The sequence below is a fragment of the Megascapheus bottae genome, chromosome 35 (assembly GCF_031878675.1).
Source record: "Megascapheus bottae isolate mThoBot1 chromosome 35, mThoBot2.hap1, whole genome shotgun sequence".
Lineage (NCBI taxonomy): Eukaryota > Metazoa > Chordata > Mammalia > Rodentia > Geomyidae > Megascapheus > Megascapheus bottae.
In genome coordinates this window covers 6,436,647-6,451,107 of record NC_143543.1, presented here as the reverse complement: position 1 = coordinate 6,451,107, position 14,461 = coordinate 6,436,647, and the positions used below count along the sequence as shown (strand labels likewise).

The following is a 14,461-nucleotide window of genomic DNA, read 5'->3' as shown; positions in this document are numbered from 1 at the left end:
GTGCAATGGGCCTCATTCCCACAAGTTAGTGGCCATGCTTAATATCATAAAGCTCTTTATACTTCCTTGTGTAACCTACTTGAATCATGTGTTTGTTCCTTTGCCCTTAATCTTGGCAGCATATATTATTAGACTTCCTGAAAGACATCATGATCAGAGTGAGAAAAATTCCACATCAAGTAGGAGAAGACAATGGAAAGAGAGCAGGGAAGAAATTATGTCTCCAATGATCAACTAGTATCTCTCCATAGAAGAGTTTTAGGTTCGCCGTATGCTTTCTAGTCTAAGGAGTCACATCAAGGAAGCTATAATGATACAGAGGTCGTCTCCAAAGAAAAGGTGAGCTAAGTCAGAGGTGGCAACAGTAGCAGAGAGAGGCCAGCTGGTGGGCTTTGCATGAATTTAAGTGGGTGGAATAGGAGCCCACTGCTTAGTCAGCCACAGTCCAACATAGAAACCGTTCAAATGTCCTGTGAGGACTAGTTCTACAGATCATTGAGGTCTCTGTGAATCATGTGTATTCACCTGATCAAGGGTTTTATGTTCCAAGTCTGCTCACCTACAATTCTCCACCCACTTCTGGCATCTATCCAGGTCCTGTGGGAACCAGAAAAAAGGCAGGTCAGACTGCATGTTCTTCCTCGAACAGTTGGGGGCCCTCCCAGAAATTCAGCATTGTTGCTGGCCTGCTGCCAGCCTTGCTCTTCCCTCCCCACCACCTTGGGGTCATTGGCCAGGTGGTCAATGGTTGGGTAGGGGATCCAGGACGGCTGGGGGGCGAGCAACCAACTGTATGGATGAGCTTTGGTCTCCCTTTTCTTCTGGTTAAATTCATACTGAAGGAACAGCTGAAGCCCACATGCTAGGCCAACGTTGTCATGGTTACTTCCCTGACTCAGCTCACCCATTCTTTGATTTATATCTGGAGAATTAAATGACTTTTTTTGCCAGTCCTGGGCTTGTGCTCAGGGCCTGAGATTTTGTCCTTGGGTTTTTCTCAAGGCTACAGCTCTACCACTTGAGCCACAGCACCACTTCTGGCATATTTTCTATGTATGTGGTACCGAGGAATTGAACCCGTGTCTTCGTGTATGCTAGGCAAGCACTCTACCACTAGGCCAAACTGCCAGCCCCTATCTGGAGAATTAAATCTTACTTGGTGTGAGTTCCTAAATGTGTAAATCCTGTGGGGAAACTAAAACTCTTCTTCTGTGGAGAGAGTTTTACTTTTCCCTATTCTATTTTGGCCAACTCCTACTCAACATGGAAATTTGTTTTGCTAGCCTTGCAGCTTGAACTCAGAGCATTATCCTTGAGGTTTTCCAAAGCTAGGATTGCACTGTTGTATCTGTGGGTCTGATTTACTGATCATAATTAAAAAGTTCCCAGTCTTTCCATTTAATTATAAAATTTGAAAAGTATTTCTTTCTGATAGAAACATAGAAATCTATTGTGTATATATAATATATATAGCCACCACACTACTTTCTTATTTTTTTTGTTTTCATTGAAATCTCCAGATAGAGGAATCCTCAAAGAACACCAGGAGACCACTACAGGTGCAAAAAGCAAAAGGGTCTTTATTGCAGGGCAAGCTCCAGCCTGGACTCACACTAGCACATCCTAAAGTAGCAGGGCCATCTGGGAGTGATTCTCAAAAGGCGTGGGGAAGTGGTTTTTATTCTCGACGGTAGGAGGTTAGGGGAGGTCCCTTGACAGTATACCCTGGATGGACAGAATTTGAACAAAAAGATCATTTGTGTTTTGATTGGTTCTGAAGTCTTCCCCAAACAGTTGTTTTATGCCCATATTCTCTGACTTTCTGTGGTTGTTGTTGGGAGACCTAATATTATGATATGGCAGAGAACTTTCAGGAAACTGCAACTCATTGGCAGGGAAGCAAGACTTAGGCTTGGGCCTAGTTCTTTGTTCTTTGTCTGCACATTTACACCCTATCATGGCAACACTTTCATCAGCTATGTTGCTTTACAGTAAATCTAGATGAATTAAAATAGTTTATCATGGTCCCTCACCGTTGCACCAAGGACTCAAACCAGGGCTTTGTGCATACTAGGTAAGCACTCTACCACTAGGTCACCCTCCCATCCCGCAACACTGTCTTTTATCTCACTCCAGTGACAATCTATCAAGAAGACTAAGAATATATGCTGCCAAAAATAAAGGTAAATGGGAAACCAACACATGATTAATACTAGGTAATGCATGTGATAAGAAAATTGTTATGTATTTTTTACAAGAAACTATATTTTTTGTAGTCTGAGTTCCCATTGCATGCACACACACACGTACATGTCTTAATAATATATGATGAGAATTTTAGAAATAAGTGGTACAAATTCTATAAAATTAAATGAATGTACTATTATAATAGACAATTGGAATCTTATTAGAAAGTACAGAATGTGTTATAGCCTTGAAGTAGCTCTGTTCTTAAGGGCCAAGTACATGATTTTATGGAATTTGGTTCTATTTTATCAAGCAGAAAATAGAGTGTTGTTTGTAATATATTGTGATGGAGAAGTATTCCATGTACTCATATTTTCAGACATATACATCACGAAAATATCTCATATATATATGTAAAGTTTACTCAAAATATCTGTTTAAAAAAGAAAATTCAAAATGTGTATGCACAACCCAATTTTGGCATTAACTTATTGATTTGAAATTACTAATTTCATTGCTATCATTGCCTCCTAATACAATACAAAATGGATGCATTCATGGAGGCTCTGTATATGGAATTTTTATTGGAACTTGCTTGAATCCAGCTAGCAATGTTCTGTGGCTATTAGGGCAATTGGATGTGTAACTTGACCATATGGGTATGGTAAAATAATAAACTTGGTTGATATGTCACTAGCTAAGACTTTTTTTCTGACCATTTCACTCTGCATCTGACATGACATCCTCTGATACAATCCAATTGCTTTCATGGAAATAGTTTCTTAACACAAATGTTGGACCAAAGATGACTTCATCCCTCGGGTACCATTATCTGCAGTCTTTGTGGAAATGCATCGCCCTAGGGCTGAAGAAGGATAATCTGCAATCATATTTTTCAACTCATGTTTTTCTCCTGGTTCCAAGGCAGCAGATGTAGAGCCTCAGGGAAGGGTTTTGCCAGCTCTTCCTGAGAAGTCACAAGAGGCTTCAATGAAAGGTAAGCTACAGCGCACATCTCTGTCAGTAAAAAGACACATGTGCATATATATATATATAAATATATTGTTATACATATCTGACATTATGGGCTTCACTTCTACCCAGAATTTCAGCTGTGTAGATGCTTCAGGGATGTGCCTTTTGATTTTCACACTCATTGTTCTCCAGCTTTCACGCCCTGTCTGGTCCTTGGCTGGCAATAGCTGCTTTTCTACAATGAAACACCGAGCACAAATGGATGGAGATGTGATGATTTCTGGGTTTTTCCCTCTCTACACTTTGGGAACAGAAGGCAGTACTGGTGATGCTTCTAGTCATGAAGAGAACAAGCCGTAAGTAACTCAACATTGCCTTTTCATGTACTGTTTTATTTTCAGTATAAACTAAGGCTGTGAGAACTCCAGGTGCACACATGAATGTTCTCTGTGTTCTCTACCCTGAACTCCCATCCCTATGCACAAGAAGTACATTACTTTCATTGTATTATCTTGTATCTACTGTGGAGTAATTTTCTATCTGGTGTTAGGAGAGGACTTGGGGTTTGCCATTATTCCAGGGCTGTAACCTCTACACTTTATTCCAGATTCCCTGTATCTCCTCCACACCAGCTGCCACTGTAGAAGATGAAGTAATGCTATTACAAACAAACTGAATCAATGGCATGAGTTCTGTACTAAAGGCTGCAGACACAATTCCTTCCATGATGATCAATGTTCTGAGATTTATTCGCTAATACTTACATTGTGAGGGCAGTTATAAAAATTATTATTGTAGGGTAGTGGCTTAGGACTGTGATTCTAACTACTAAGGAGCCTTCTGTCTGATGATTGAGGCATGTAGCCAGCCTGTGAGACATTTATCTTCAATTGACCACCCAAATATGGAAGGAGACCTGTAACTGAAATGCCAGAGTTCTAGGCTTGAGAACATAAACTCAAGGAGAACATTTTGCCACTGATTTCATGCTCTAGAAGAAACAGACACACGTACACACACACACACACACACACACACTTTATTTTAGGTAAGTAATCACTGTTTCCAACTAAGCCTTGTATCATTATTTCATGTCAGATATGCTTCACAATCTAGACATAAACAGTAATAAATATCTCTCACTAATAAATGGCTGCATTAAAGAAAATAACTTGAAAAAAAGAACAGAATTTCATGATAATCTGGAAACATATTCCTTGCCTGTTGCAGGATAAGATGTCATTGCCTCTATATTTTCATTCTTCTCAATTGCTTGTTTGACAAGTGTATCCTGAGATTGCCTCCCATAGTTTGAAGACAAGGTGGCATTGCTAAAAATTATTCTCTTCCCTGGTATAGAAAATGTGTATCTTTATATGGTGCTGGTATGTTTGCTTATCTGTATTTCTGTTCTGCTGCTATTGGGAACTGTTCCTGAACTAATTCGCTCAAGGATATTGCTCTTCCATTTGAGCCACAGGTTCATATCTGGTACTTTTGGTTGTTAACATTAAATTAAGAATCTCTCATACACCCAGCCTAAGATGAGTTAAGTGCATGATCCTCAGATGTCAGCTTCAAGAGAAATTAGAAATACAGGCATGAAGCATCAGTACCCAGCTTAGCACATTTTACTTACTCCCCTCTAATTACCCATGTTTTGTTGATTTTCCTTCTCTTAATTTCCCAGAATATGTCTGAGTATTATTATTAGCATTCTAAGAAACATTAAATGTTATACTTTCAGCCGGTGGGTGTTTCTTAGATATCCATAGATATGAAGAAAAGTGTAGTTTGGATTAAGTGAAATTTTATGCGTTGTATTGAGCACACATAGCAATATTTGCTCATGAATGTCTTTTCTGTAGATAAGTGGTCTACTGCAATTAGATATTAGTAAGTTCGATAGGTAACTCAATTCTACACCCACTGATGTTCCAAAAACATTATTATATTATTATAAATTATGGTACTCTGCCAACTGTCTGGCTCCTATTATATTTCTATTATCATAGCACTTACATTGATTGCAGTCACCTTCTCTATTGGTGACTATTTTACACCTTCTCCCACATCCTTTTTTCTCTCTCATATCTCTAATTTTTACCGTTCATTTTCAGCTTTGTTATATTGGTAAAATTACAGGTATGAGCCACTAATGTTTAGTTTGCTTTACACTCATGATTGGCTTTTCTCTCAAGGCTGATACTCTACCACTTGTGCCACATCTCCACTTCTGCTTATGTTGATTAACTGGATATAAGAATGTCAATTGGTTTTTCTACCCTAGGTGGCTTTTACTAAAGATACTTAAATATCAGGATCCTGTTAAGTTAGAATGACAGATACAGCTATGTTTTAATTATTTGAAGTATCTCCAGTTTTTAGTTTTTATATACATCATTGAAACCCTAATTCTTTTGGATTTTCAAATTTTTATTTTGTCTATTACTTAGTATTATATTTTAAAAGAGTCCATTGTGAACTCAGTTCTTTTGGAACAAATTTCCTTCTGTTTTCATGTATTTTCTACTAGAAACTTAAGCAATGTTTTTCAGAAGCTACCTCTGCGTTTCGGGAACAATCACATCAAAACTGGCTGGTCGGTTCCATACAGAGCTAGATATCGCTATAAATGTGCATGATTGACTAATAGGACCAGATGTTAATATGTGTCAATGTATTTTAAAAGACATCATTTAAATGAGAAATTTATACTTGTCATGGGATTTATGTGCAGAACTTCATGAAAAAAGAAAATAAGCTAGGAAAATGTAAACTTGTTCTATCTCTACAGGATACTTCAAGGTAATAACCTGCAGGCTCTTTCCTTAAGAAATTTTTCTAATAAATTGTATGTTTTCAGAATACAATGAACAAATTAATTAATGTATCCAAAGTGTCTACTTACTAACAACTACAAGAGAATGACATTTACATACCCTATTACTAGCATGCACCTCCAGCTTACACTGCTTCTCTTGAGTTTTTGTATGCTTGATGTCATCACAACATAAATTGAGTGACTCAAGACATAAGATTTTTTTACAGTGGAGCTAGCTACTCCAAGATAAAGGCCATAGAATTTTGGGGGTCTCATGAAAGCATAATCCATATTTGATGGTAATACATACTTGATGGATAAAAGGATTTTGCTGTAGTGCCTGAAGTAATGGAGAATGAACATGGTGTCTCTCAGCTTAAGTTTCTGGATCTCATGCCTATCTTCATCTAATGCTATAGAAAGCAGAAGATAGGGCCAGGAGTTTGGCCTAGTGGTAGAGTGTTTGCCTACCATGCACAAAGACCCAGGTTTGATTCCCCAGTACCACATACACAGGAAAGCCAGAAAGTGGTGTTTTGACTCAAGTGGTAGAGCTCTGGCTTTGAGAATACCCACAGACAGTGCTCAGGCCCTGAGTTTAATCTTCAGGACTGGCAAAAATTATAAGACAATACATTCCTATTAAACCCCAATCGATGGTAATGTTAACATGGTCATTTGAAGAGAAGCAAGCATTTAATCCATCAAAGTTGTGTTGTTTGAAGTATGTCTGCCAAATTTCAATACTCATTTCCCAGGTTTATCTTCAAGAACTACCAGTTCATTTTGGACTTGGCTTTTGCTATCGAAGAGATCAACAAAAACCCTGCACTTTTATATAACTTGACTCTGGGGTTCAATATCTGTAATGTTCAAACTGAAGCTTGGAATGTGTTTAAAAATCTTTTCATTACCCTCTTTGATAATTACATCGTTCCAAACTACTCTTGTATGAGAGACAGCAAGACTGTAGCAGTACTTACAGGACCATCAGGATTAACATCTGCCCAAATTGGGACAATTCTGGATCTCTACAGATTTCCACAGGTAAGGGGGGGGGAAGAATTGAGTGAAATTTAAAAAAATGTCTCATTTGGTGCCATTTCACATATAAGAAACAAATGATATGAAGAGACTAGATTCATGATCCTATCAAATTTCGTGATAAGAAAGAGTAGGATTTCAAGGTAATGGAATTATACTCTCATTGTTCAGCATAGATTTTGGAAAAATGTAGAGTACACAAATGGATTATTTGAAATTTTAAGCCTTATCCACTATTTTCTTTAAAAATCAGAAAATGTTAAAGATTTTTAAAGTTGAAGGTTAGGTTGAGCTGGGTACTAGTGGTTCACAACTCTAATCCTAATTGCATAGAAGAGTTAACACCAGTTCACCAGCAAGAAGCAGAAAATAAAATGGGGTTCAAGCTGTAGAGTGCTAGACTTGAGAGAAAATGCCAAGGAATTGCATGAGACCCTGAGTCTACCCTTGTACTATTACCTCCAGCCCCCTGACACAGCTCCATGTATGATATTATGTAGAATGAAGTAAGTCATCCTCAGAAAGAGAAAAGGGGCATGTATCTCTCATATCTGCAAGTTAAATCTAAAATATGAACAGGAATTATAAAATAAATACTGACCATCCTATTTTTTGCATTTATAAAGAATTCAACAGTAAAACCTCTCTGATAAACTAAACATCTAAAAATGAACAGTAGGAAAATGAAGTATATCTTGTCGGAGTGGTGTAGGTGTTAAGGGAAAATACAAAATTGAAGTAAAATTGGGAGTACAGTTTTGCAATATACATTATTCAGTGTGCATGTGTGAAGATGATTATGAGCATCAGGGTGAGTAGAGTTGATATAGATGGGAAATGCTGATGGAAATAATTAAAAAGGTCAAACAGCAATGCGCTAAGGGATGTGTTGTGAACTATTAAAATTATTAAATACTTAAAGAAAATCCTACCTTTCACCTATCAACTGTTAAAACTCAGTATACAGTATGATTAAGTTTGTGATGGATAGAATAGCATGGCCAAGAATAGCATTTGTGCTGCATTTGAACTAACAATCCCAACCTATGCCCTATCATTAAAATTCATGGCACTTTATGTTCAGATTAATAAATCTTCAGCAAGTGTCATCATTATATATGGTGATAATGAATCCCTACTAGATTTCATGAGGTGTGTTGAGCAATATTTCATAAAAGGAAAAGTTTGTATCATGAACTCACAGTGGGATTTAACAATGAAGAAGAGATATTTTATGCTAGGTTCATACCATGTACCTCTCATTTTTTTCACACCATCACCCAGATGTTTCAGGATTCACAAAGTTTGTTAAGGCAGTTGATCCTTCCAAATACCCAGAAGACTTCTTCCTTGCTTGGCTATGGTTTCTCTCTTTTAATTGCTCAAATTCTGAATCTGACTGTGTTAAATGGGAGAACTGTCCTCAGGATGCTTCCTTGGATTGGCTACCTGGGCACATTTTTGACATGACTATCTCTGGAGATAGTTACAATATATACAACGCTGTGTATGCTGTGGCCCAAGCTATGCATGAGTTGCATCTTTATCAAACAGAAGTGCAAACAATGGGAAATATAAAGGGGACAGGGCCTTCTCCAGCACAGGTAAAGCCTTTTGTTCAGTGGCATATATAATGAGGAATGTCACTTCTTAGATGTTTTTCTTACTGTATGAAGTTAAATATTTCAGGTATGTTTCCAAAACTCAAGAAACTATACTTGTTTAAATGTCTTTGAGGCACTCCAGACACATGTTCATGTGCTTTAGGAAAAGCAGTCCAGAAATAAGGAGAAACTAAATCTATGTTCTATAAATTAATTCACTTATGAACAACTTCCACATACCATAGTTGATGTTCTGTAAAGTATAAATGCACCTTTTCTCTGGGAATTTCTTATGTAATAGTGAAGGATGATATGCTGAATAGAATTAAACCTAGTTTTCAAAACTAGCATAGTTTCCTTCTACTTTTGGCATTAATAATGTAAGAAGCACAAACTAGAGACATCCATAAAATTAGTGCATGTGGCAAACTCTAGCTAGGCAACTGAGAATTGTCTTATGCACGACTGTGGAACTGGTTTCTCTTGAAAAGAGGCCTTCCATTCCTATGGATTCAGAAAGATTGTGTTTACTCCTCCATAGATTTTTTTCTGGTTAACATCATCATGGTTCTCTGCTATTTTTGAATTCTAAATAAAAATTATAGGAATTCAGGAGTGTTTCTTAATTCAGGTTTTCTGTCTTAACCATAAAATGTTGGATCCTTTTAGCTGCATCATTTTCTGAAGAATATCCAATTTCACAATCCTTCAGGAGATCAAGGGATTTTGGATGAGAAAAAGAAGTTGGAGATGGAGTATAACATTGTAAATATCTGGAGTTTTCCAGAAGGTCTTGAACTTAAAGTGAAGTTAGGAAAATTTTCCCCATATGCTCTACATGGTCATCAGCTTTCTTTAGCTGAAGATATGGTACAGTGGGCAATAGGAACAACAGAGGTGTGTTCGATTTAATTATAACTATTTCAATGATGCATAAATAAGTGAAACTCTCCCTTAAAATGTGTTTCTGGTTGAACAACAGCAATTTACTCCTGAAATAATACTACTCAGGTGACTGAGATCAATCCAAGCAAGAACATGTAGTAGACTCTTATCATCATTTAACCACCTAAAAATAAAAAATTTGGCTGCTCATAGCTCACGCCCAGAATCCTATGTACTTAGTAGACTTCCAAACTTAGTGTTAAGATAATAAGTCAGTTTATAGCTGGACTTGTCAGAAAATCTTACATGAGTACCAAAAAGTCTGTATTACCCTGTGCATCAAGTGGTAGAATACTTTAGCGAATAAGAAAATAATTGAAAATCCAAAGATCAGTGCACAGACATCAACTGAAGCTCCAGGATAAATACTAAAGTGAAAAAATAAATTAGTAGTTCCTAATGTTGATTTACAATATTTTCATAAAATATAAATTAAATATGTTTTAGCATGTTTATAACACTGTGACAAAGTACCTGAGGAATCCCCATATGTGAATGATAGCTTTCTTTTGCCCTATTATGTGGTGGTTTCATTCAATAGTTAGTTGCCTTGCTACTTAGGCATCTTTGGTTATATCATTAAATTACTGAAAGGGGCTATGTGAAAATTTTCTCACTTCATGGACTCTAGAAAAGAAAGAAAAACAATATAGTGAGTGTGGAATTCACAAAATCATTTAAAAGGGAGGCCTGAGCATCTTCTAAATCTTCAAAGATGAATATTCCTCTTTGCTCTTCACAATTTCACAGGTGAGTAGGAGACACCATATAATGGTGTGAATTCAAGGGAGCTCCACTGGGCTGACCAATAATATTTACTTTCTTTTTTAATTTTTAATATATTTTATTGCAATTAATAGAATGATTACATTATATTCACCAGATAGAAGGTGCATTACTTAACAATCATTTACTTTCTACTAACAAGTAGTTCACCAGGTTAGAGACTAAGACTATAACTCATAAGACTTTTGTGATCATGTGACATTCTTATGATCACAGAATTCAATTTACTGACTGGATTACATGCATAAAATATGATGCTTGATCATCCAGTTTCTTTAAAACAACGGATCTTTTGGTATGTTAGTTAAAATTCTATGAAGTTACACACATTCATCATATTTCCGTCAGTGTCCTAACTCTGTCTGCAGTCAAAGTTGTAGTCCTGGATTCAGGAAATCCCTTCAGGTGGGAAAGGCTGCCTGTTGCTTTGATTGCACTCCTTGCTCAGAAGATGATATTGCTAATGAGACAGGTAAGTCCATGACTGAGGGAGAAATTTATACTCTCTCCTACACTCTCCCAATACATAGAGTTCAATGGAAGATATTTTGTATTAGTATTTCAGAATCAAATTCTTCCTTCCATCAGTTAACAATCTAGTTGCAACAAAGATGATAAAGCTTCTTGAAGAATGAAACAAATAGGGTTAATTTTCTGTTCTTCTGTATGCATGTTTATTCAGGTTGTCAGAGATACAAGTTAAACTGCTATCATATTTTGAGCAATACTTTGATAAGTACAATGTCTTCAAAATTGTATTTAAGACACAAAATAAGGCTGAGCACCAGTGGCTCATGACTGTAATCATAGCTACTCAGCAGGTTGAGATCTGAGGAAGGATTACAGATCAAAGCTAGCCCAGGCACCAAAATCCTTGAGACTCTTGAGACTCTTATCTCTAATTAACACCCAGAAAACCAGAAATGGCACTGTGGCTCAAGGGGTAGAGCAATAGCTTTGAGCTGAAGAGCTCAGGGACAGCGTCCAAGCCCAGAGTTCAAGCCCCACGACCAACACCCAATATGTTCTATACACATATACATTTATATGTATATATGTATATATCTGTGTGTGTGTACATAATGTGTATACACACACACACACACACACACACACACACACTTTCACCTCTTTATTTCCTTGTATTCACAACTGTTCTTGTAATAGAGCACGTGCTGTAAGTTGTCTTTGGGGTAAGAAGAAAAAAGTGTTGTACATAGCATAATTTTACCAGTTCAAACTGTGATTTTATTCTCTGTTCTCCACCACCTAACAGAGGCATAGGAGAGGTAAATCTAAAACTTCAAGAAATGGTCGCTACACCTATATTTCAAAGAGACAGAGAGGGAAGTGCAAGCTATACTATCCAAGATTTTGAATGAGGTATTTGAGTTGTACATTCAGGAATATTATGACATCATGGATAGGTGCTGAAAACAGTTGTGAAGGTATGAAAAAATGACAACAAATAGTGTGTGATAGTCACTGCAAGTAAAAAAATGTTTCAATCAGAATGAAAGTAAGAGAATGTGAGCAGAACTGAGGGAACATGATGAAGACATAAAAATAATTTTGTACTAAAAATAACATGTACTACATGTCTGGTAGTACTTGGTGATATTTACTTCAGGCCAGTAAGTATTGACATTTTGGAATTACCTCTATATAGAGAGATCCTTATTTCCTTTTACATCCTGGGAAGTGACTAATGCTTAATTTTTCACCAGATATGGAGCACTGTATGAAGTGCCCAGATCATCAGTATGCCAACACAGAGAGAAACCAATGCCTCCCAAGAGCTGAAAGTTTCTTGGGTTTTAGAGAACCACTTGGGATGGTCTTGGCCTGCATGGCTCTTGGTTTATCTACACTCACAGTGGTTGTTCTTGGGGTCTTTCTGAAATATCACAATACCCCCATTGTCAAGGCTAATAACCAGATGCTCAGCTACATCCTTCTCATCTGCCTCATCTTCAGGTTTCTCTGTTCCTTGCTTTTTATTGGTCGTCCCAACACAGTCACCTGCATTCTACAGCAAGTCACATTTGGACTTGTGTTCCCTATAGCTGTTGCCTCGGTCTTGGCCAAAACTCTAACTGTAGTTCTGGCCTTCAAGGTCACTTCTCCAGGGAGATGGATGAGGCAGCTGCTAGTATCTGGAGCTCCTAATTTCATCATTCCCATCAGCACCCTGATCCAGATGACTCTCTGTGGAATTTGGCTGGGAACCTCTCCTCCATTCATTGATATAGATGCACACTCTGAACATGGTCACGTCATCATCCTGTGTAACACAGGCTCCCTCACTCTTTTCTATTCTGTCCTGGGATACCTAGGCTTCCTGGCTCTGATCAGTTTCATTGTGGCTTTCCTGGCCAGGAACCTCCCTGACACCTTCAATGAAGCCAAGTTCCTGACATTCAGCATGTTACTGTTCTGTAGTGTCTGGCTCACTTTTCTGCCTGTTTATAACAGTACCAAGGGGAAGTTAATGGTTGCTACCGAGATGTTCTCAATATTGACATCTAGTGTTGGGCTACTGGGCTGCATCTTTGTCCCCAAGTGCTATATTATCTTGTTAAGGCCAGATAGAAATTTTCTGCCTGGCCTCCGGGACAAAACACAAACTGGGAGAAATAAACACTCTTAAGATGAAACCTAAATGTTTTATCAGCTGGATTCCTTTTTTACATGAGGGTATTAGTCTATATTGTTGGAATCACTCAATGAATAACTCTCACTAAGTTCTCTAGTAATATTTCAGCCACAAATTGAAGCCAGAGGCAGGTAAAATTTAATTTTATCTGTATATATATGTATATATGTATGTATGTATGTATGTATATATGTATATACAATCTTTCTATATACTTTCCACTTAGTCCATCATCTACTTGAGTATATTTTCAATGTTCTATTCTTTTCCTATTGTTTCTTTCTTAATAATTTGCCTAAAATTTATTTTTTGATGTCAATTCTGCCACTTCAACTGAAATCCTGCAAATCAACTCTGGGTCCTCTGCTCCACACTAGTTCTTTAGCACTTAAGTCACACTTTCTCATTTGCTTCTTTGTTGGTTAAGTAAAAATAATATTCACAGTGACTTTCCTCATCAGTTTGGCTTCAAACCATGATTACTATATCTCAGTTTCCTGAGTAGCTAATACTATGAATATTTTCCCAAATTTTACAGAGATCACGGTCTGCACATCACTATACTGCTTAATTCCCAATAAAATTTTTCAATATTTTCCTCATAACCAATTTCCATGTTTCTGCATGCTAGTTAGAGTGTTCTTTGTTTAGCAATTGTTTATATCTAATCTTAATTTTTTATAATATATTTTTATTGTAATTACTACAAGGGTTACATTATATTCACCACATAGAAGGTGCATTACTTCACACACATTGACACCCTTTCTCATGCCTTGGTCCCTATTTCCCTCCCCCCACCCCTCCTATCATCTGGTTTTCCTTCCTTCCCTATCTGACTTCAAATGTCCAAATAGGCATATATACAATATATCAGATAACAAAGTAAAATTCTGTAACAATATAAGATAACCAAGGGACAACAAAAGAGATGAGAGATAACATAGTACATTAAAGACAACAAGCACTCAGAATATGGCTTTTCTTTCTATATCCTGGAGGCCCATTCATTTAGCTTCATTCTATATGGCCTTAAGTATCTAGGTTTTGTTCTATTGTAAATTTCTGCTAGTAGAGCCCAAGGTTTCTACTGATTATGACAAATGAGGGAAACTATTGAGCCTATGTTCCTTTGAATCTGGCTTACTTCACTTAATATTATTTTTTTCTAAGCCTTTCCCTTTCCTTAAAAATGGGGCGATGTCATTCTTTCTGACAACAGCATAGAATTCCATTGTGTATAATTATCACATCTTGTTGATCCACTCATCAACTAAGTTCTAGTCTCAATTTTTTTGCAATATTCTTCAATATGTTTTGTTTCCATTTGCCTCCCCTCAGCTTTACTTTCATCTACTTTCTTTCTCTTCCCTCTATGCTTTCTCTGTATGATTTTCAGAATTTCAACCATGGGTTGTCGATGCTACAAAATACACTTCA

The 14,461-nt window shown here is 37.0% G+C and overlaps 1 protein-coding gene across 1 annotated transcript; it reads left to right on the top strand.

The window, feature by feature from the left end:
* Window positions 1-271: 271 nt before the first annotated feature.
* On the top strand, window positions 272-13,015 carry LOC150042567 (vomeronasal type-2 receptor 116-like). Its single transcript, XM_090324470.1, has 8 exons — window positions 272-339; window positions 551-791; window positions 3,355-3,518; window positions 6,745-7,033; window positions 8,458-8,634; window positions 9,304-9,531; window positions 10,714-10,837; window positions 12,093-13,015. The coding sequence occupies exons 1-8, from the start codon at window positions 272-274 to the stop codon at window positions 13,013-13,015; spliced, it is 2,214 nt and encodes a 737-aa protein (XP_090180596.1).
* The last annotated feature ends 1,446 nt before the right edge of the window (window positions 13,016-14,461 follow it).

Bases quoted from the DNA above. Each gene is read 5' to 3' on its own strand.
- LOC150042567 (XM_090324470.1), top strand. From the start codon at position 272: ATGCTTTCTAGTCTAAGGAGTCACATCAAGGAAGCTATAATGATACAG. The intron at 7,034-8,457 runs GTAAGGGGGGGG...AACTGTCCTCAG, and splicing joins ATCTCTACAGATTTCCACAG to GATGCTTCCTTGGATTGGCT. The intron at 9,532-10,713 runs GTGTGTTCGATT...TATTTCCGTCAG, and splicing joins GGGCAATAGGAACAACAGAG to TGTCCTAACTCTGTCTGCAG.